Source organism: Chiloscyllium plagiosum, unplaced genomic scaffold, assembly GCF_037043375.1.
Source record: "Chiloscyllium plagiosum isolate Xiang-an unplaced genomic scaffold, Cpla_swu_hap1 HiC_scaffold_3, whole genome shotgun sequence".
Taxonomy (NCBI): Eukaryota; Metazoa; Chordata; class Chondrichthyes; order Orectolobiformes; family Hemiscylliidae; genus Chiloscyllium; species Chiloscyllium plagiosum.
Window position 1 is genome coordinate 137,892,817 of NW_028270141.1, and position 21,394 is coordinate 137,914,210.

General features: G+C 40.5%; 1 protein-coding gene across 4 annotated transcripts in view; it reads right to left on the minus strand.

Annotated features, from left to right (window-relative positions):
* tpcn3 (two pore segment channel 3) overlaps nt 1–21,394 on the minus strand; it is a 65,056-nt gene that overhangs the window by 37,275 nt on the left and 6,387 nt on the right. For 3 of the 4 annotated variants that reach the window (XR_015754639.1, XM_087983784.1, XM_087983779.1), the window contains exons 3-10: nt 18,545–18,627; nt 15,952–16,066; nt 15,780–15,851; nt 10,751–10,879; nt 6,669–6,785; nt 5,652–5,770; nt 5,146–5,247; nt 2,439–2,565 (exon numbers count right to left, since the gene is read on the minus strand). Coding sequence is in view for 3 of the 4 variants with exons in the window: in XM_087983784.1 (XP_087839910.1) it covers nt 2,439–2,565; nt 5,146–5,247; nt 5,652–5,770; nt 6,669–6,785; nt 10,751–10,879; nt 15,780–15,851; nt 15,952–16,066; nt 18,545–18,627 (864 nt within the window). In the remaining variant the exon portion in view is untranslated. The remainder of the gene's footprint in view (nt 1–2,438; nt 2,566–5,145; nt 5,248–5,651; nt 5,771–6,668; nt 6,786–10,750; nt 10,880–15,779; nt 15,852–15,951; nt 16,067–18,544; nt 18,628–21,394) is intronic. The other variant, XM_087983781.1, reaches the window with a different exon arrangement.

The following is a 21,394-nucleotide window of genomic DNA, read 5'->3' on the forward strand; positions in this document are numbered from 1 at the left end:
GTGAGCATGATCTTAACCTCCACAACCACCTGATGGAGGAGCAGCGCTCCAAAAGCTAGTGCTTCCAAATAAACCTGTTGGACCATAACCTGGTGTTGAGAGATTGTTAACTTTGCAAGGTTTGTAGCTCAAGTTGAGGTTTAGGGTGTAGGTTTGATATCCAGACGTTTCATTACCTGTCTAGGTAACATCATCAGTGGCGACCTCCAAGTGAAACAAAGCTGTTGTCTCCTGCTTTCTATTTATAGGTTTGTCCTGGATGGGGTTCCTGGGGTTTGTGGTGATGTCATTTCCTGTTCATTTTCTGGAGGGGTTGATAGATGGTATCTAGATCTATGTGTTTGTCTATGGCGTTGTGGTTGGAGTGCCAGGCCTCTAGGAATTCTCTGGCATGTCTTTGCTTAGCCTATCCCAGGATAGATGTGTTGTCCCAGTCGAAATGGTGGTGGTTTTTTTTTAACATCAACAACACCCTCACAGGCATAAAGTTCACCAAGGAGGAAGAAACCAACAACAAACTCGCATTCCTAGATGTCACAGTCGAAAGAACGGACAACGGAGAACTACAAACCTGCGTATACAGAAAACCGACAAACACTGACCAAATACTTAACTACACCAGCAACCATCCCAACACACAAACGAAGCTGTATCAGAACACTATTCCAATGAGCCACCTCAAACTGCAGCACAGACGAACTTCAGAAAACAGAGAACCACCTATACAATGTATTCAAGAAGAACAGATACTCAAAAAAATACAGTGCGCAGATTCCTCAAGAACAAACCACGAGAAGCAGACCAAACACAGCCAGAAACCCTAACCACCTTACCATACATCAAAGAAGTTTCAGAAATGACAGCCAGACTACTAAGACCCCTCAGAATCCTAGTAGCACACAAACCCACCAACACTCAAACAAAAACTTAAAAGACCCAGTACATCCCATGGAAAAAACCAATGTCATCTACAAAATTCCATGCAAGGACTGCCACAAACACTACATAGGATAAACATGAAGAACGTTAGCCACCAGGATACACGAACACCAGCTAGCCACAAAAAAAACACGACCCTCTCTCCCTCGTAGCCCTACACACGGTGGAAAAAAACCACCATTTCGATTGGGACAACACATCTATCCTGGGACAGGCTAAGCAAAGACATGCCAGAGAATTCCTCGAGGCCTGGCACTCCAACCACAAGGCCACAAACAAACACATAGATCTAGATACCATCTATCACTTGGAAGTCACCACTGATGTTACCTAGCCAGGTAATGAAACATCTGGATATCTGCTCAGCGAGCAAACCTACACCCCATTGTTAACTTTGTCAACCCCAGTCCAATACCAGCACCGCCAAGTTCAGGTTAATGAAAATACGAATTAGGAAAGGAAATATTAAACTGATACTTCATTAAGTGGTCATAGAGATGTACAGCATGGAAACAGACCCTTCGGTCCAACTGGTCCATGCCAACAGATATCCCAACCCAATCTAGTCCCACCTGCCAGCACCCGGCCCATATCCCTCCAAACCCTTCCTATTCATATAACCATCCAAATGCTTCTTAAATGTTGCAATTGTACCAGCCTCCACTACCTCCTCCGGCAGCTCATTCCATACACGTACCACCCTCTGCGTGAAAAAAAGTTGCCCCTTAGGTTCCTTTTATATCTTTCCCCCCTCACCCTAAACCTATGCCCTCTAGTTCTGGACTCCCCAACCCCAGGGAAAAGACTTGTCTATTTATCCTATCCATGCCCCTCATGATTTTGTAAACCTCTATAAGGTCACCCCTCAGCCTCCGACGCTTGAGGGAAAGCAGCCCCAGCCTGTTCAGGCCTCTCCCTATAGCTCAAATCCTGGCAACATCCTTGTAAATCTTTTCTGAACCCTTTCAAGTTTCACAACATCTTTCCGATAGGAAGGAGACCAAAATTGCACGCAATATTCCAACAGTGGCCTAACCAATGTCCTGTACAGCTGCAACATGACCTCCCAACTTCTGTACTCAATACTCTGACCAATAAAGGAAAGCATACCAAACACCTTCTTCACTATCCTATCTACCTGCGACTCCACTTTCAAGGAGCTATGAACCTGCACTCCAAAGGTCAATGTGGCATAGTGGCAAACAGGGTTAATTAAGGACCAGAAAGAATGTCAAGGTTATTGCACTATTTACTGTAACTTTGCAGAAGGCATTTTAAAAAATATAGATACACATATATACACACTGCATGACAGATGGAGATTTTTTTTTTAAAAAGAAAAAATATTTTGGACTTAGCTGAATGTTTATGTTCCAAGTTAACCATAGAACAGAAATAAAAAGGAGGTCAGCTGAAAAATCTCATTCCATTTAAACAGCAGAACAACATTCCATTTAAACTCATTGGTCTGCGTGTCCTGCACGCAAATACATACGTACCTTTAAATGCTTCTTGTAGTCATTATATACAACAGCCAGGAAAAGAGACATGAAGACATAAGTGTTCACTATTATAAAAATGACAAAAAAAATTGAATATGCCCAGCTGACCTCATAGGCAGGCATCCTGAAAAATAAATAAATCAGAGATAACTGTCACAAGTAGATCATTATTTGAGCCAAATCAAAGATTATCCACACTATGATCAAGTGTTTATCCTAGCTAGCAGTATTACCAAACATGGTTACTCAACAGGTCTGATCAAATTTCTAATGGAGGCTTTCAAAAAGATCATTTCCATGAATCCCTCAACTTTAGATATTGCGAATAAAACTGGAGCCAGAGTATGGGCTTAGACTCCAGGATGGTCAAGATTGTCTAATCTACACAAGAGACCTGGGTCTCATTTGCAGAGCTAAACAGGCAACCACGTAACTGCCCACTTCTCTGTTCGACCAGATAGATGGACTATTTTCAGTTTGTGAAAACAAAGATTCCTCTCTGACTTTAAGTCTGAAAGACTGATTTTTATAGTGGCTTTTCATAAATAAGTATTCTCCATTTGTTGACCAGGGACAACAAAAAGGAGAATTCATTGGTCAACAAAAAGTACATTTAATATTGCATCTGACCCACTTGGCAAACAAAAATAAATGCATGTCACTCATTGCCTACATTCCTACTCATTTCCCCCAAGTTTTCAGAATTGCTTCATTTGACATGAGCAGTAGCTTGATTATTTCAGTTTGTTATTCTTAGGGTAGAACACACTGCGCATACAGACCATTCAGTCTAACTAGATGAAAATGAGGACTGCAGATGCTGGAGATCAGAGCTGAAAGTGTGTTGCTGGAAAAGCGCAGCAGGTCAGGTAGCATCCAAGGAGCAGGAGAATCGTCCTGCTCGAAACATTGATTCTCCTGTTCCTTGGTTGCTGCCTGACCTGCTGCGCTTTTCCAGCAACACATTTTCAGCTCATTCAGTCTAACTAGTCTGATGGCTATATTCCTTATCTCAGCCTCTCAATTTTTCTATTCTGTTTCCTCCCTGATGTGGGTTATTTTACCTGATCTGACAGTGCTCATTTATCCCTCATAACACAAGATACTAGGCACGGATAATATAACATTGATCAAGAAATCAATTAACACAGTAAGGGATGATATCTCAGAATGGAATTGAATTTATTGTCGTCACGTGTACCGAGGCAGTGAAAAGCTTTGTCTTGTGAGCAATACAGGCAGATCTCAGAGTTAAATAACACAGAGAAGTAAATAATAGGTAAACGGCCGCAAAAACAAAAACGTAGGTACAGGTGAATGTTAAGAGCTTGAGCATCCATTCAGTATCCTAACAACAGTAGGGTTGAAACTGTTACAAAACCGGCTGGTGCATGTGTTCTCCCTGATGGTAGAGGTTGTAGATAAACATTGCCAGGGTGGGATGGATCTTTGAGAAGGTTCCTTAAATGAAGCCCTGCAAGTTGAACTCAAACCGAAGGGACAATCACATTGCTAGGATACAGATCCCACCCAGAAGGGCAGATTTAAAGACAAATCTCAGAAGTAGTAATAATAGGAGATTTCAACTTCCCCAATATTAACTGGGATAATCATGAACTCCATCCACTGGTGTTGCTCAGTAGCAGCAATATGTAACGTCCCTGGGAGGCAGTACAGAAATTCACCAAAGCCCCTTAGACAGCACCTTCCAAACCCATGACCACTTCCATCTGGAAGGACAAAAGGCAGACATGGGAAAACCACTCCCTGCAAGTTCCTTTCCAAGCCACTCACATCCTGACTTGGAAATACATTGCCGTTCATCCAGCACTGATCAATATCCTGGAGCTCAGTCCCTAACAACATTATAGGTTTACCTGCACCAGACGGACGAAATCATTCAAAGGAAGCAGCTCACCACCTTGTAAGAGGGTAGAACAATAAATGCTGGCTTAACCAATAAAGCCCAAACTCTACAAACAAACAAATAGATAAGTTCTCAGCTCCAGGAACATCTATATCATTTTTTAAAATTTGCTTCCTCCAGTGCTTCAACATCCATTTCACGGTTTGCAAACTACAACTGGGCACAGTTCTCATTGTAGCTGGGCAGGATCTTATACAAGTCAAAAATAGTTGAAGTAATTTTACAATTTAAACCCTGGATTACAGAAAGATGCGAAACTTTGAAAAGAACAGTGTTTATAACTTAGTGCGTGACCACAGCAAACAATTATTGTTAATGTCTACCATAAATTAACCCAAACAAAATAATGGAGACAATCATATTATTAAAATGCACATTTCAATAAAGTAGGCTATATGTAAAGGTACAACAACTTTGGTATCTTTATAAAATGATAACAATGTATTCATGCATTGAAACTCCCGTTGACTGCATTAATTACTTATCAGAATTTTCACAAAACCAAGCCTTTGCAAACTGACATTTACTGACTGAGCTCTGAAAAAAAATATATTATTGAACTGAACCCATCAATAGCTCCAGAGTCAAACACCAATGTAGATAGAAGATCAAAACCCGAGAACTCCAGATTATCAACCACCTTCCACAATCTACCCAGGTACTGAGGGGTAGACTCGGGAAGCAAAGGGAATGAGAGAATAGACGCTATAATTTTCACATGTAGTCCGATCACCAGTGAAACAAAAGTTACTTCCTAAATTACTTAGAAATACATACATCACGTCAGGGCTATTTGCTGTTGTCACCAGCACGTAGAGATTGAAGAAAATGTCAAGGTAGTTACTAAAATATAGGGCTCCTTCTACTGTTGAGAGTTTCCTGTAAAACACAGTTTAAAAAGAAATTTAAAATTGAATGGCATTACATGAAAAGCACACTCTTCCCATGAGCTGGGCAGCATTCCTTCCACAAATAGTACAACAAAAAACTGTATCTAATCATTGATCCAATTTCTAGATATAAGATAATGATTTATTGAAAGAAAATGACACCATCTATGCTTACAAGAAGGAGATGCTGACTTTAATATAACTACATGATTTATGAAGTGCTTTGATATGCTCATGAGTTTCCACTTATTGAGCACTTTATACAAAAGACCACTTGGATGGGATATTGGAGTCTGACCCTGGGAACTGTACTTCCAAGGGGGAGAAAAGACAAGATGGTGACTTACAAGCACTTTGTTCAGAAGCAGCTATATTAAATTTAACTGATTTTACCTTTTTGCAAACAGCTTCAAAGCCATAAGAGAAAACACTGCAACACTGAACATAAACAGCACAAACACATAGGTGATCTCTGGAAGGGTATTGCGGATATTCCTGAAGGCTCTTCGGAGCTGCAACACAGAAAACACCGTTACTAACAGATGAAAGTATTGTTATTGTTCCTGGGGTGGTAAATCACACAGCATTGTATAACAAAAACAAAAGCAAAATATTTCACATCAATTTGATCTTAGAATGCCTAGAATCCCTACAGTATGGAAACAGGCCCTTAGGCCCAACAAGTCCACAATGACCCTCCAAAGTATAACCCACCCAGACCCATTCCTCTATCCTAACATTCTACATTTCCCCTGACTAATGCACCTAACCCACTCACCCCTAAATACAATGGGCAATCTTATCAAATTTTAAACCAGTTGAGGAGATAAATCATGGATAAACAACCCCCACCACCTGGTGCCCAAACACTAACTCCCTCTCCCACTCCACCAAAGACATGCAGGCCCTGGGCCAACTCCACTACCAAACTTTGACCACCTGATGCCTGGAGGAGAACGCCACATTTTCCATCTTGGGACCCTCCAACCACACGGAATCAATGTGGATTTCACCGGCTTCCTCAATTTCCCCTCCTCCCACCTTATCCTAGATCCAACCTTTCAACTCAGGATCGAGCTCGTGAACTGTCCTACCATCCATCTTCCTTCCACCCCACCCTCCTCTCTGACCTATCGTCTTCACCCCCACCTTCATCTACCTATTGCATTCCCAGCTACCTTCCTCCTAGCTCCACCACCCCCCTTCCCATTTCTCTCAGCCCCCTTGAGCCATAAGCCTCAATCCTAATTATGGGCTAATGCTCAAAATGTCAATTCTCTTGCTCCTCAGATGCTGCCTGACTGGCTGTGCTTTTCCAGCACCACACTGTTCCACTCTGACCTCCAGCATCCGCAGTCCTCATTTTCTCCATACGTTTAGATGTTTAAACATGCAGAAAACAATGCTCACCTGACGACTTTCAGTAAAGTTTACACAAAACAAAGGCCTCAAAACTCTCGACCATCTGACTGAAAAATATCCAGTTTCTCTCAGAGTCAAGTATACAATCATATCCATCAACGTGAGCTGAAAATGGAGAATTGCAGCATTTAAAATACATAATAGTCTACAGGATATGTCAAAGGTTAATGTTCAGTCAATTGAGAGGAATGACCATGATGAGATGGGAGGCAGAGGAGAACCTAAATAATTGGGATGTACCAAACGATCTTACTTCTAATGGAAAATACACATGAAAGATTGGGCAAAGTGCTATAAATGGCTAACATCTGTGGGCCATTCTCCAGGACAAACTAGGAGCAGAAGAAAGTCATTTGGCTCCGATCATGCTCAGTTCTTCAATAAGCTCATGGCTGATGAGCGTTTTCAAGTCACTCATTATCATCTATCCTTGATTACTTTGTCAAACAAGAATCTAAGGCTATCAATTTACCACCTAAGAGCAGAGAATTCTAAAGTCTCAGAACACCCAGGAAAGAAATGTCTCATGTATCCTAAAAGGGTAACCCCTAGTTGTTTATAAAAGCCCCCTTTTCCTGGACTCACCCACAAGAGATGATATAGGATCCTGGGCATGCAAAGGATAAAATTCAATCAAAATCACCCCTTGCTCTTCTGAACTCTAGTGAAAACAAGCCCAGACTGCTCAATCTTTCCTCATAAAACTATCCACTCATTCCACGCATCAGTCTAGTATCAAGGAATTAGACTTATTTCACCACAGAAGGATGCTACTTATGTTAAAATAAATCTCTGAACAATGCAGTTACATTCTTCCTCAAATGAAGCCAAATGTGTACAGTTTGTTTGAGATGTAATCTCACTAATATCCTTTCACAAGGATAATGACACATTAGCCTTCCTGATTATGTACTGTACATGCACTAATTGTTTATTAGTCATACACTAGACCACCTCAATCTCTGTGCATCTCAGAATGTCAGTCACTCAATTTTATTCTTCCTACTAAAGCCAACAATTGAACATTTTTCCACATTATACACCATCTGCCAGATTTCTGCCTCCCCACTCATCTAGCTGTATCTATCTGCATCCTTGTTAAGTCAAACTGTAAAAAAATGGAGTGTCAAGCACATATTCCTGTGAGATCCTACTGGTCACATCTACCAATCTGAAAAAGAAATCTATACAGGCATACTGTTTTCTGCTAGTCAATCTTCCATCCATGTTAATGCTGTTCTCTACACAATCAGATCATATTTTGCACAATAATCTTAAATCGAAACAAAAAAAATAATTTCTGGAAAAACTCAGCAGGACTCAGGACGGAGTTCTGAGGAAGGGTCATTGTATCTAAAACATTGACTCTTTTCTCGCCACACGTGCTGCCAGACCTCCAGAAATTTCTGGGGTTTTTCTGCTTTTCAGCATCCAAGGTACTTTCAATTTTTAACCTTGAGTAGAAACTTATCTTCTGGAAATCCACATACATCACATCAACACTCCTTCCCATCCCCTATTCCAGGGGTGGGGAACCTGCGGCCTTCTAGGCAATTGTGTGTGGCCTTTTGAAAGAATCCAAATTTTGCAGAACAAATTTTTTATTAATAAGTTTTTTTCATCCTGTATTATTTTTATTTTAATCTTAAAATGAATGTAGCTAAAATACCAGAGAGTAAAAGAAAATTCAACGAAATAATCCTCACAGACTGACTGCCACATTTAAAAATTTGGTAAGTCATAAGGGCTATTTCAACACCTGCTATGCTCATGATTTAGTTATAATGAGACTCTAGAATGTACGTTATCTTCCCCACCCGACTGGCGCTACTACCGCCCGAGGCTGGTTGGCAAGAGCCTGTGGGTATCCATTTGAAGTGAAATTTGAGAATAGTTACACAGTCTAACCATATCAACGGTTATATAATTGAAGTTTCTTGGACGCGGCCTTATTAGATTACAATCAACATAATGCGGCCTTCCAACATGAAAAGATTCCCCACCTCTGCCCTATTCCATAGGGCTTGTTATTCTTTTAAATAATTCCAATAAATTGTTTAAGCATGCTTTCCACTTCAAACAAAAATGCAAATTCTTCTGAATTACTTTCAGACCTCCCACATGCCCAATTATAACCTCATTAATGATTAATTCCAACACCTTCCCTGCGATGGACATCAAGCCAACATAATTATAGAGGGATTATATTCGCTACCTTCCAGTCTAGTGGAAGTTTTCCAGAATCTACCAACTTTTGGAAAATTAGCACCAATATATCTACTAGCTCACTGGCCACCTCTCTCAAAATTCCAGATGAAATCCATTAGGGCTGCTCTGACAGAAATCGTAGGAACGGAAATTAGATCGGGTCCAGTATCTCCCCTTTTGGGTTTTTTGAACTTCCCGTGCATATCCAGGGAGGGTAAGAGATTATTTTTAATTCTCTTTCTGTGCAAGGAAACATATTTTGGTAAACTGGGTGGCTGAGGGCCCTCCTGGACTTTCGAATTGCCACAGATTAATCATGGAATGTATTCCCCTTGAGTTCTTTACAAATATGATGCACCAAAAGTCCGAATTATTCCATAAAATATGGCAGCCCTTCTTGAATTACACAGAGATATTTCGGCCATCCTAACAAGGGCTTTTATTTAATTGAGATGGCAAATCTGGCTGGTCCGGGGCCCCTTGGGAGAGAAATCCCGCACGAATACGGGTTTCGTTATGATTTGATGTTAACACATTCCGAGCGTGTATCTGACTACTCAATTTCTGTGTTGTTCGTCGTTTTTTTTCCCCCTGAATAATGTAAGAGATTTAATTATACACTCTGGTTAGTTGTAGGTTAGATTAGTAGTTAGTTGAGTTTTGTTTTTTTTCCCCCTCTCGGTAGCTCTTTTTTCTGTTTGATAGATTTTGATTATTATTTATTTAAGATTTAATTGTATATCAATGTTTATACTTGGGCTTTTTTTAATTTATAAATTTGTAAAAATGTTAAATTTTCAATAAAAATATCTAATAAAAAAAATCCATCAGGGCCCAGAGAAATATGAACCCACAGTTTTGTCAGTTTTCTCAGTACTGCTTCACTAGCAAATAAACTTTCACTCTGTTCTTCCCTCAGCCTGCATTTGTACACATTACGCTCATTAAGAAACAAATATTTATTACATTAAATCGATTAATCATCTACTTTACAGGCTCAGTTTTCAGCCTTTAGAAGGCGAAATCTCATTTCTTTTCTCTTTTTTTCGTTTCATCTACAGAAAATCCTGGAGTTTTTCCTTATTATAGAAATGTACTTACTCGAAGGATTCTAAATCACCTCTTTAGAAATCTGCCACTGCTCCTCTCTTGATCTATCTCGGAGCATAATATTCCAATTCATCTCAGCTAGCTCAAATTTCATTTTTACACTTAAGTTTAAATTACTCATCTTGGACGCACTTCTCTTAATCCTCGACAAAAAGTGTAAAATTCAAATCGGATTATGATCCTAAAGAAAAGTCATTCATTAATTCTGTCACATTGAACAATGACGAGCCTAGTGCAGCCTATTTCGCCAGTTCCAGAACATGCTTCTCTAAAACATACATTGAAAACATTAAAAAAGGAAGGGAATACAACAAAAATAAACCCAGCTGGAACACAGACTGAGTATTGACACCTTCCAATGAGCTTTTAAATTCAAGTCAAATCACATGGACTAGAGAGCGGAATCACAGACAACATTTATATAGTCTATCTTATTGGTCTCAAGACTAAAGTACAGTATTTATTTACGACTGGTCTTCAGTTTGCAACACCTTAAGATCAAACATTAATCATGGATTGTAAGTATTGCAGGTGGTAACCTGCCTACGTGTCAGCATGTGACAGATACTCAACTCAGAAAAAGAGTCAGAAACATTAGTGAATGAGTGACTAGATAATCTTTTTTGATGGCACCAGCTGAAGGATGCATTTGGAAGATCTAAAGAAACGTTTGCTCTCCATCAGTGGAGATTTTGCTTGACAGGGCTTCACAGATAAACACAGCATTATATTTATTAACATTACATACTCACCAATATGCTGACAATGACACAAATGTTCTTCGCATCTCTCCAAAACACCTTGGTGGGAGTAATTTTCGAGAAATGGAAAAGCCGCAGCGTAAACATCAACAGACAAATAAACTCAACCACCGAAGTTACCTGATGGGTGAAAAAGGGAATATTAACAATTACTGTGACCCTGGAGTGAATTTTCTGTTAACAAATCACACTTTGGAGGTCTCAGCCTCCATTGGTAACTGGTGAAGAGAGGTCTTTCAAGGCCACAATATTGGAGGATACCTTGCTGCCTCACCATTCACGTACAAAGTTCTGAAGAGGTCATACCAGACTCAAAATATTGACATTATTTCTCTCCACAGATGCTGCCAGACCTGCTGAGTTTTCCCAGTATTCTCATCAATTGGTGTATATCATTTGATTCGCAATCAAGATGACAACTTATAAAATTAGAGGGGGTTTGGAGGAAAGGCGGAGTGTGTAGAAGGAAACCAGACATTCCCAATTTTAAACATGGAACTAGTCTACACCTGAAGGACAAACTCATTAGTTTAGTCCAGAGGTGTCAAAGGGTCCATTGATTGCTACATTTGTTTCTGATTTCTGACACCTAGAAAATAGAGGAAGAGTGAATTAGACAGGACTACCCAGCCTCCTCCACCATCAAATGCAACCTTCGCTGATTTTCTACCTTTCCAGCCCACTCCCCACATCACTATTCTCAGCCTTGAATATACTTAATAATGGAGCTTCCTTTATCCTCTTGGATAGGCAATGCTGAAAATTCACAATCTTCTGAATGAAGACTTTTTTTCAGTCCAACGCTGTCAACCTGTTATACCCAGAGACTGTGTCCCCACGTGCTAGGCTCCCCAACCAGTTCGAATTACTCAACATCTATCCTATTGAGCCTCTTCAAGTTCTTATTGATGTCAATGACAGTACCTCTCATTCTTACACTCGAGTCTAGGCCCATGTTATATCACCTGTGTTTGGGCAAATGTCTCATCCCAGAAACCAATCTAGTGAAACGTAGCTGTACTGCAAAGCTAATATCTTGGTGACCAAAACTTCACATAGTACACCAGGCATGGTCTAAACACAATCCTCGCAAGATTCTTCACTGAAACCAACAAATGCTGGAGATCACAGCAGGTCAGGCAGCATCCAAGGAGAGAGAGCAAGCTCATGTTGAGTTTAGAGGACTCAACATCAGAGCTAAATTCTTCAGTTCTTGACTCCAGTCCCCTGGAATGAAAGGTCAACATGCCAACGGTCTTCCTAATTGCAGGCTGCTCCTGCATGCCAATTGTGTTCCTTCCACCAATACACTCATGTATCTCTGAACATCAACATTTAATAGTTACATGCCTTTCAAAGAGTACTCTGCTTTACTCATCTTATTACCAAAGTTAACACATTTACACCATTACACTCTGTTTACCACCTTGTTGGTGATTAGATGAAATGTCCACAATTCTTTGTTCCAGTGTCCTCTTCCCACTGAATTCTATACTACTGAAACCTAGGCAGACAGACAGAGCAATTCATTCAAGTCAATTCAATGCAGATTCTTGTAACACTCCACAAGTTACAAGCTGAACTGGAAAATAAAAATCAACTGGAATGAGAAGTGGTGTCATCAAAATCAAATGGAAAACACCCCATTTGTCATAACTCTCTGCTTCCCTTCACACAAAAATGGACCACGTTCAGCAAAGAACATATAAACAAACCCGACAACACTCATTGAGATGGGCGGCACGGTGGCACAGTGGTTAGCACTGCTGCCTCACAGCGCCAGAGAACCGGGTTCAATTCCCACCTCAGGCGACTGACTGTGTGGAGTTTGCACGTTCTCCCAGTGTCTGCGTGGGTTTCCTCCGGGTGCTCCGGTTTCCTCCCACAGTCCAAAGATGTGCAGGTCAGGTGAATTGGCCATGCTAAATTGCCCGTAGAGTTAGGTAAGGGGTAAACGTAGGGGTATGGGTGGGTTGCGCTTCGGCGGGGCGGTGTGGACTTGTTGGGCCGAAGGGCCTGTTTCCACACTAAGTAATCTAATTCAAGCCCCGATAACAATGTTAGAGACAGACTCCTGTTCCGCAAACGTTTTAACAGGCAGAAGATGATGCAACTAACATCACAATACAGGGTGCCTCAGGTTGCAAAGTCTCACATAAATAAATAAATAATTTAATATCAGATGGAAATAATTACCAGCACGGTGGCACAGTGGTTAGCACTGCTGCCTCACAGCGCCAGAGACCTGGGTTCAATTCCCGCCTCAGGCGACTGACTGTATGGAGTTTGCACATTCTCCCCGTGTCTGCGTGGGTTTCCTCCGGGTGCTCCGGTTTCCTCCCACAGTCCAAAGATGTGCAGGTCAGGTGAATTGGCCTGGCTAAATTGCCCGTAGTGTTAAGTGCAGGGGTATATGTAGGGGAATGGGTTTGGGTGGGTGCACTTCGGCGGGTCGGTGTGGACTTGTTGGGCCGAAGGGCCTGTTTCCATACTGTAAGTAATCTAATCTAATCTTCCCTATCCGGGGACACAGGTTATTTATTGGCATGAACTATTATATTGAACATTCTTCAATATGAAGGATTTAGAAAATCTCAAATATCAGTCTTTCAAATACTTCCTGAGAGCATGAACACTTTTGCTTTATATCAAATTATAAAAGTGTTCCCATGTTTTACAGTGTGCATAAAGTTGCACATTAATGGAGTTTAATCACGAGCCCATGGTCTAAATGCCAAAACATCTCAAACAGTGGGCTTCAAATGGCATGGATACCTATGGACACATACTTGCTACATTAGTTCAAAATTCTTCTCTGTACTATTTTGGTGAAGCAAAGATAGACAACTTCCAGCAAAGAAAACTGCAAAATCTCAAGTATCAGAATTCAAGACAAAACCTGCCCAGCTAAATGGGACTCAATTTTTAAATAAACCAACACTTTATTATGACTGCTTTCCATTTTTATAAATCTTTATTTAAATTAGGTAATGGTTCAATTATTTATCTTTTGCTGTTTTGTCTATTTTCAATGAATTATGAACTACTTACAGTGAGCAATCAAGCAATGAAAATTCCATAGATCAATCATTCCTCAGCTAGCTCCCCTAACCCCCACAAGTTATCTTTCATTTTAAGAAATGGAGCGAAGAGGAAGGGAAGCAAAATCAGGCTAACTTTACACTCAAGGCCTCTGATATTAGAAATCTGGTTCTATGATATTAAAGGTTCTGCATCAGTTCTTGATGACACAAACAAATGAATTAGAGTAAGAGTAGGCCACTTGATCCCTCGAGCATGCTCAAACATTCAAAAAAGATCATATCTTTTTAGGATAATTTTGTTGCTTATTAAAATCCATCCACCTCTGCCCTAAACATTTGAGATTCTGCTTCTGTTGCCTTTTAAAAAAGAGGTACAAAGGCTTACAACTTCCAGAAGAAAAATCCTCCTTATCTAGTCTTAACTGGGTGATCCTTAAATTTATAAAGTCTAGTATAACAGAAGATTTGAACACAGATTCCTGAATGGAAACATGCAGAGATTCTATATTCCATTGGTATCAGGTTATTATAAGAAATTAAAATTGAAACAAAAAAATACAATATTTACAATGAATTAAGCTCATTTACATACCGTTGATGAAATTCTTTGTCTTATCCTTTTTCCTGCGAAGCTTCTCTCAAAAGATACCCTATACTCCAGACAGGGTCCACTTGATGACAATATTCCAGCTGCTCTGTACTCCGCCCTCCCTCACACTGTCGCCACCTGCTGGAAGTCCCAGCACAACTGTTTGAGCTGCTCTGCTCTGCACTCACCATCATCAACTCCTGCAACTGGACAGTCCACTGCACTAAATTCTCTGACAAGCAGAAACATCCTCTCTACCTCCACCCTGTGAAGACTCCTCAGGATCTTAACTATTTCAATCAAATTGCCTCTTTTCTGAATTCTAGTGGCTGCAGTGTCCAATCTTTCCTCATAAGACACTTTGCCTATTCCAGGTCTTTGTCTTATGACTAGTGCTCCTTCAATGCACCTACATGCTTCGTAAAATAAGATGATCAATACAGTAGAGTGTTCCGGATATTGTCGCACCGATGCCCTGAATAAGTGAAGCTTATCCTCCTGTGTATTCAGTGCCCCTTGCAACAAACAGTAACATTCTATTAGCTTTCTCAATTAGTTGCTATACTACATGCTTGCAATTCATACAAGTAGTATTTTTCTCTGACTACCCCTTCTTTTGCACATCACATGCCCTCTCGTTCTGGTTTCCTTTACAAGCAGGGACTGCTTCTCCCTATCTACTCTATACAGCTCATGTTGAATTTTGAAAACCTCAGTAAAATCTCCCCTCGGTCGCTGCCTTCTCCTCAACAGCAGCAATGCTAACTTCTTCAGTCTATCCTCATAAACCAAGACCTTTTTCATGGGGTCGGGGAGTTCACAACTAAAGGGCATAGGTTTAAGGCGAGGGAGAAAGATTTTAAAAGAAACCAGAGGGGCAAGGCTTTTTACTGTGCCTCGGTACACATGACAATTCAATTCAATTCAAACTATTTCATGCAGCGGGTTGTGTGTGTTTGGAAGGGCTGTCTGAGGAAGTGGAGGAGGTAAAAATAATGACTGCAGATGCTGGAAACCAGATTCTGGATTAGTGGTGCTGGAAGAACACAGCTGTTCAGGCAGCATCCGAGACGCAGTAAAATCAACGTTTCGGGCAAAAGCCCTTCATCAGGCTACTGATAATCGATGATGTGGACGTGCCGGTGTTGGACTAGGGTGGACAAAGTTAAAAATCACAACACCAGGTTATAGTTCAACAGGTTTATTTGGATGTACAAGCCTTCAGGGTGCTGCTCCTTCATCAGGTGACTCGTGGCTGATCTGATAATCCTCAGCTTCACTTAAAAACCAATTTCTCTCAGCCTTGAATATACTTAACTACCCAGCTTGTGTGGTAAAGAATTCCAAATTCACAACCCTCAGATGAGATTTGCTGTTTTGCTCGCACCTCAGGACAGCACATTGCTGCTCCTCTATGTGAATGTGAGCAAATGGGACTCAGAATCCTTCCTGCTGATCGCTGGAAAAAAATCACAGAGTGGTAGAGAATGTGTGGAAGAGAATGATGGGATTTTGAAGATATTGAAGACAAGTAAATATAGGCACTGAAAGTCACTCACCCAGACAGGCAGCAAATAGACCGCAGGATCCTCAAACAGGGCAAGGAAAAGATCCACGAGGATAAAAAAATAGGTGACTCCCTGCGTAGACCAGTGGTTGTACAATTTATAGAATCTAGGGGAGAGAAAGTTGCAAAAACTGTTTCTCACACTGTAATGTGGAAAAAAATTATAGACAATGAGGAATTCTGTTAAAACAAAAAAAAAGAAACTTTAACACTTAATTAGAATAATTTATCCCCCATAATTTATCAAATTATGCAAGAGTGTTAGGGTAGTTAGGATGAATGGCCTATCATTCAGTAAGACTCTGGTTGATCATATTGAGGCCTCAACTTGAACTGCAACATCCCCTTGCCTCAACCTAATAACTCTTGGCTCCCTTGTAGATCATAAATCTACCAAGCTCATGCTTGAACATGTTCAATCACCCAGCCTCCACATCTCTGAAGACAGCACCACAGTCAAATGGCTCAGGGAAAAAAAAAAATCACAACCTTACCTTCACTAGTCAGTGTACACACTGGCAATTCTACACTTCCACACCAAGACTGGCTTTATCAGCAGCCTCAAATTTCTTCACTGTGCAAGCTTGATGATTCAATAGTGTGCCTCAAGTCCATCCTGCAGGATTAAGGCTACTCTGATCAGATCACATCATGCTGTACATCACGAAAAGTCCTGAGTGTCCAATCTACTCAATAGCACTCTGGAAAGGCAAGGTGTCTCAAACACTTGAGTGACAGATGACTCTAGTTGTTTCTCACTACAATAGCTTATTTCAAGGGTGTTCGCCACTAATAGGATGCAGTTGTCAAGTCAAGACAAGACAAGACGATGTTCCATCTTTGGCACTAAGCAATTTGTATAGGAGTTTCAATGTCAGTAGGACACCAGTTCACATAGACTGGATGTGCTAAAGAGTGGTGGATCATATCAAATGGAGTGTCCCTTCAACAAGCAAGATGCTGACTTTACTCCACCAGCTTGTGCTTGGAAAATACACAAGCATCCACCATTAAACATAATTCTGTAATTGGACAACATTTGCAGGATAGTCCTGAGTGTGCAAAGAATTATGCTGACAAACAGTCCAGGACTGTCAACTAGTTGGGCTTTTGGTGTGGCACACTGGCATTACATGTCTTAATATGGTGGAAAGACTATATCTTTTTATTTTACTGTATTTTTGATTGTAGACTGCAATGGCAAAGAACTTTTTTTTCCCAAATACAAGGATTGTAGAAAGGCTGACTGCACTTTTTAAAAAAAATGTTCTTTGCTGCTCATCATACATACTGTTTACATTGCTATTTGTTCAAGTAGTGGGTTACTACAGACGAGCTGCAGCCAGAGGTGTGTTTAGGAGGGGAGACTCAGCTAGCAACAAGTAACTGATTGAGAACTTGTCATCATTCCACAGACAAATGATAAAGGCCTTCTGCTTGCCAAGAACTGTGATGGGCACCCATGTAGCTGAACAACCTGTGGGTTTGGTCAGAAGCCATCAGATCTCTGAAATGGGAAGGAACTGGCTTTCCACACACCCCCCTTCCCGAAATACCTCAAGTCTGAACAAAGCCAGTTTATTTCCCTCAGCAGTTGCTGTATGCTGTGTGAGTCCCTGACTTGTTGGTTAAGACGAAGTGCCAACCAGTCACCCAATGCCTCCTGCAAGCAAGAGAAAATATGTGGGGAAGGTTAATTTTGACTCAGCCTATCTTTATCTCATGGTTTCAAGAGGCTGTTAACCCATGGTCAGCTGACTGAAGCCATTTTAAGTCAGCGTGTTTCCTTTTTATAAACTGTTTTAGTCTTTGAAGATTCCAGATATTGATGGAAAAGTGACATTTTGTAAAAGCTTTTGTTTTTAAAAAGAAAAAGGACTTCCATTCATTAGGATGAAGTTTAGAATTTTACAGTATTGGAGGCCATTCCTCCCACTGTGCCTCTGCCAGCTCCTTGAAATAGTTGTCCAATTTGAGCAAAGACAGACTTGCTGCATTTCTTGACAAATTTTAACTTTTCAAGTACACATCAATTCTCATAGAGCTACATTCAATTATAACTTCTATCACTCTTAATGCATTCCAGACCACAAATCACTGTTTAAAAAACTGCCATTTGTTCTTTCAACAGTGTTAACTGGTTAAGTGTTGTTTGACAGGCTTTCTCCATAGTCACCTGAATTACAAAATATAGCTATATTTGTAATTCTTAACAATTTACAAAACATCTTGAAACCTGTCCAAAATGCGATGATAGATCATTAAAGTTAAAAATCACACAACACCAGCTTATAGTTAAAGTTCACTCAAGAATGTAACTTTTAAGAAATGTTTTGCGACTTACATATGAAAAAGAAGTGGAACTAACATGGTCATTCGAACAGATGAGAGACTTATGTAAACTTTTGCTATAAATTCTGTGTCTTACAATTGTGTACTCCACAACCACCTGATGAAGGAGCAGACTCCAAAAGCTAGTTCTTCCAATTAACCTGTTGGACTCTAACCTGGTATTGTGATTTTTAACTTTGTACACCCCAGTCCAACACCAGCACCTCCAAATTAAAAGACCATTAAAGCCTTACCTGATTGCCTGTGGTGAAGTTTCAAACTGAATGTTTCTGTTATACTGAGCATCCGAGACATAAGCTGCAGCCAGTTGAAGTTGCTGTTAAATTGTAATATATTAAACAGGAAAGAATGTGATTCCAAATATGATTTACCAGCAAGTAATCTTGGTAGTGCCTTGTTCTTATCTGGATTTCATAAATTACAACAATGGCTACTTGGCTACTATAGTCTTATTGGTTATAAGACCATTTAAACCAGACCACAATCATAAAATGTGCTAAATTAATGCAACTTTTTCTTCATGTTCTTTAAATGAAGCTCTAAAATGGACAGTAAACACGTACATCTCTTTTCACATGGCAACAGTTTTATCAAATGTCACGTGAACGTAGAGGATTCAGAGTGTTTCAATCACAAGTCCAGTTTTACCTCTGCAAGAAACACACACACACGAAAGTGACAGCTTTCCTTCTCATCCTACAGAAGAGTATCTCCATCAGTTGTTCTAACAATGATCCTCCCTTCATCATAAGATCAGAAGTGGGGATGTTCACTCATGATTGCACCATCTTCAGCACCATTCAAGATTCCTCAGATACTGAAGTAGTCCATATCCAAATGCAGCAAGACCTGGACAACATCCAGGCTTAGGCTGACAAGGGGCAACTAACATTTGCAAGATACAAATGCCAGGCAATGACCATCTCCAATAGAAGGCAATCTTATTAGCGCCTCAGACATTCAAATGGTGTTATCATTATCATCACTGTATCCCCAACTATCAATATCATTGGGGTTACCATGAACCAGAAACTCACGTGGACTCACCATATAAATGCAGTGGCTACAACAGTAAGTCAGAGGCTAAGAATACTGCAGCAAATAACTCCCTGCTTCCCTCCCTAACATCTACAATGCACAAGCCGGGGTGTGACGGAATGCTCCCCACTTGCCTGGACAGGTTCAGCGCCAGCCACACAAGAAGCTGACACCAGGACAAAGCAGTCAACTTGATTGGCACCACCATCTACAAACTCCCACTCTCTCCAACACCAATGGTCAGTAACAGCAAACTGTACCATCTCATAAGATGCAGACAGAAATTCACCAAAGATTCTTAGATAGCACCTTCCAATCCCATGACCACTGCCATCTAGAAGGATAAGGACTGCAAATATATAGGAACACCACTACCTGTGAGCTCCCCTCCAAGCCAATCACCATCCTGACTTGGAATATATTGCCATTCAAAATCCTGAATTCCTAATGACATTGTCAGTCAATTTACACACGTAATGAATTGCAGCAGTTAAAGAAAGGAGTTCACCACCACTCTCTCAAGGACAACTAGCAACAGGAAATAAATGCTGGCCAGCCAGCAATGCTCTCTCCTTATGAATGAATATATATTAAAAAGATGAAAGTTGGCTACTTCAGCAATAGAAGAACAAGAACAAAAGGCTGAACTCTATCCAACTGTTTCCCTGTATGCATGTACATACTAGGACATATCTCCAAGGGTTTCACATCTTGAGAAGGGACTCAAACCCACACCTACTTGCTCAGAGGTCAGGACCACCTTACGACAAGAGCCCATGCATACACCCAAGGAGTGACAGGGAGCCCTGACCAATGATCAAACATGGCTCACATTGCAGTTCAGATGGAAATAAACAGTTGTAATGCAAACCATGAACCTGGGACTCCTCCAATGTGCAGAGTACAATGCTTCTCAAGAGAAAACTTTGCTCTGCAAACATTGGTTTAGTTAAGCTAAGCCTGAATCTGACCAATCATTTTGCTGTCTCCACTTTTCTACCTTAAGGTTATCCAAGTCTCAGATATATCCTTTATTGAAGCCAAATTCTGCCTGCAGTCTTCTATCTGAAGCAGCGCTCAAGCTCAAAGGTTTCCAGCATTCTTTTTAAAAATTGAGAAAGAGTGTTAATTAACTGCCAGACTGACCTTTGCTAAGTATGTTTATTGGCACTTACAAGGTTCCCATGCTTCCCAAAAGCTGTGCGATAAAAATCAGACAAACCGTTCAACTATCTAGTGTAAGACTGTTTTTTTTCTTGTGGACCCAAACAGGAGACTGGATAATGTTTTAAATCAAGAACTATTCTGAACTTATGCTGTTATTTTGTTCGAGCAGTGGGGGAAAACACTGGAGACTCACTGGCACTGCAGGTGTGTGTTCCAGACAACTTTGCCTAGAGACAGGCTGTTGATTGGTCTTTCAACCATAATGGTCAGGAGTCATCAGCTTGACAATAACTCTCTGACTGGGCAGGTGGAAGGCCTGGGTGTGGATAAAACAGCTGCAGAAAGACTCCAGACTCTTAAAAATCTCTCAGCACAGAACAAACAAAGAATTGGAAGATGGATAACTATTCTTACTCACCATTTACTTATAAGCTGCAGCCTCTAACAAGTGACTGATAGACTGAACAATTCGAGTACCCTGTGTGCAGAGTAAGAAACTGAAAGGACTCGGAAAGATCAGAAATCAGAAGAACTTGGAAAAAGCAAAAAGACATCTCAGTGAACCCTGTAGATTGGTGCTATTGAACTATGGTTCTCTAACCTTTTCTCCACCCGTAACATTTGCTTTTGTTTGTCTATCTGCGTGTGTGTGTAGAGGTTTGCTAAGGGGTAAAACAAGTCAAGAGTTAAGTTGATTATTCAGATTTTGTTTGCCTGTGGCTCGAATTGTAATAAATAGTACCTTCATATTAAGTTCAGAAACCTGAACATTATGTTAACCTGAGTCAATCAGACAGGAAAATTGGGGATTTGATTAATTTTTACATTTCAGTCGTAGAGATGTACAGCGCGGTCCAACCCGTCCATACCAATCAGAT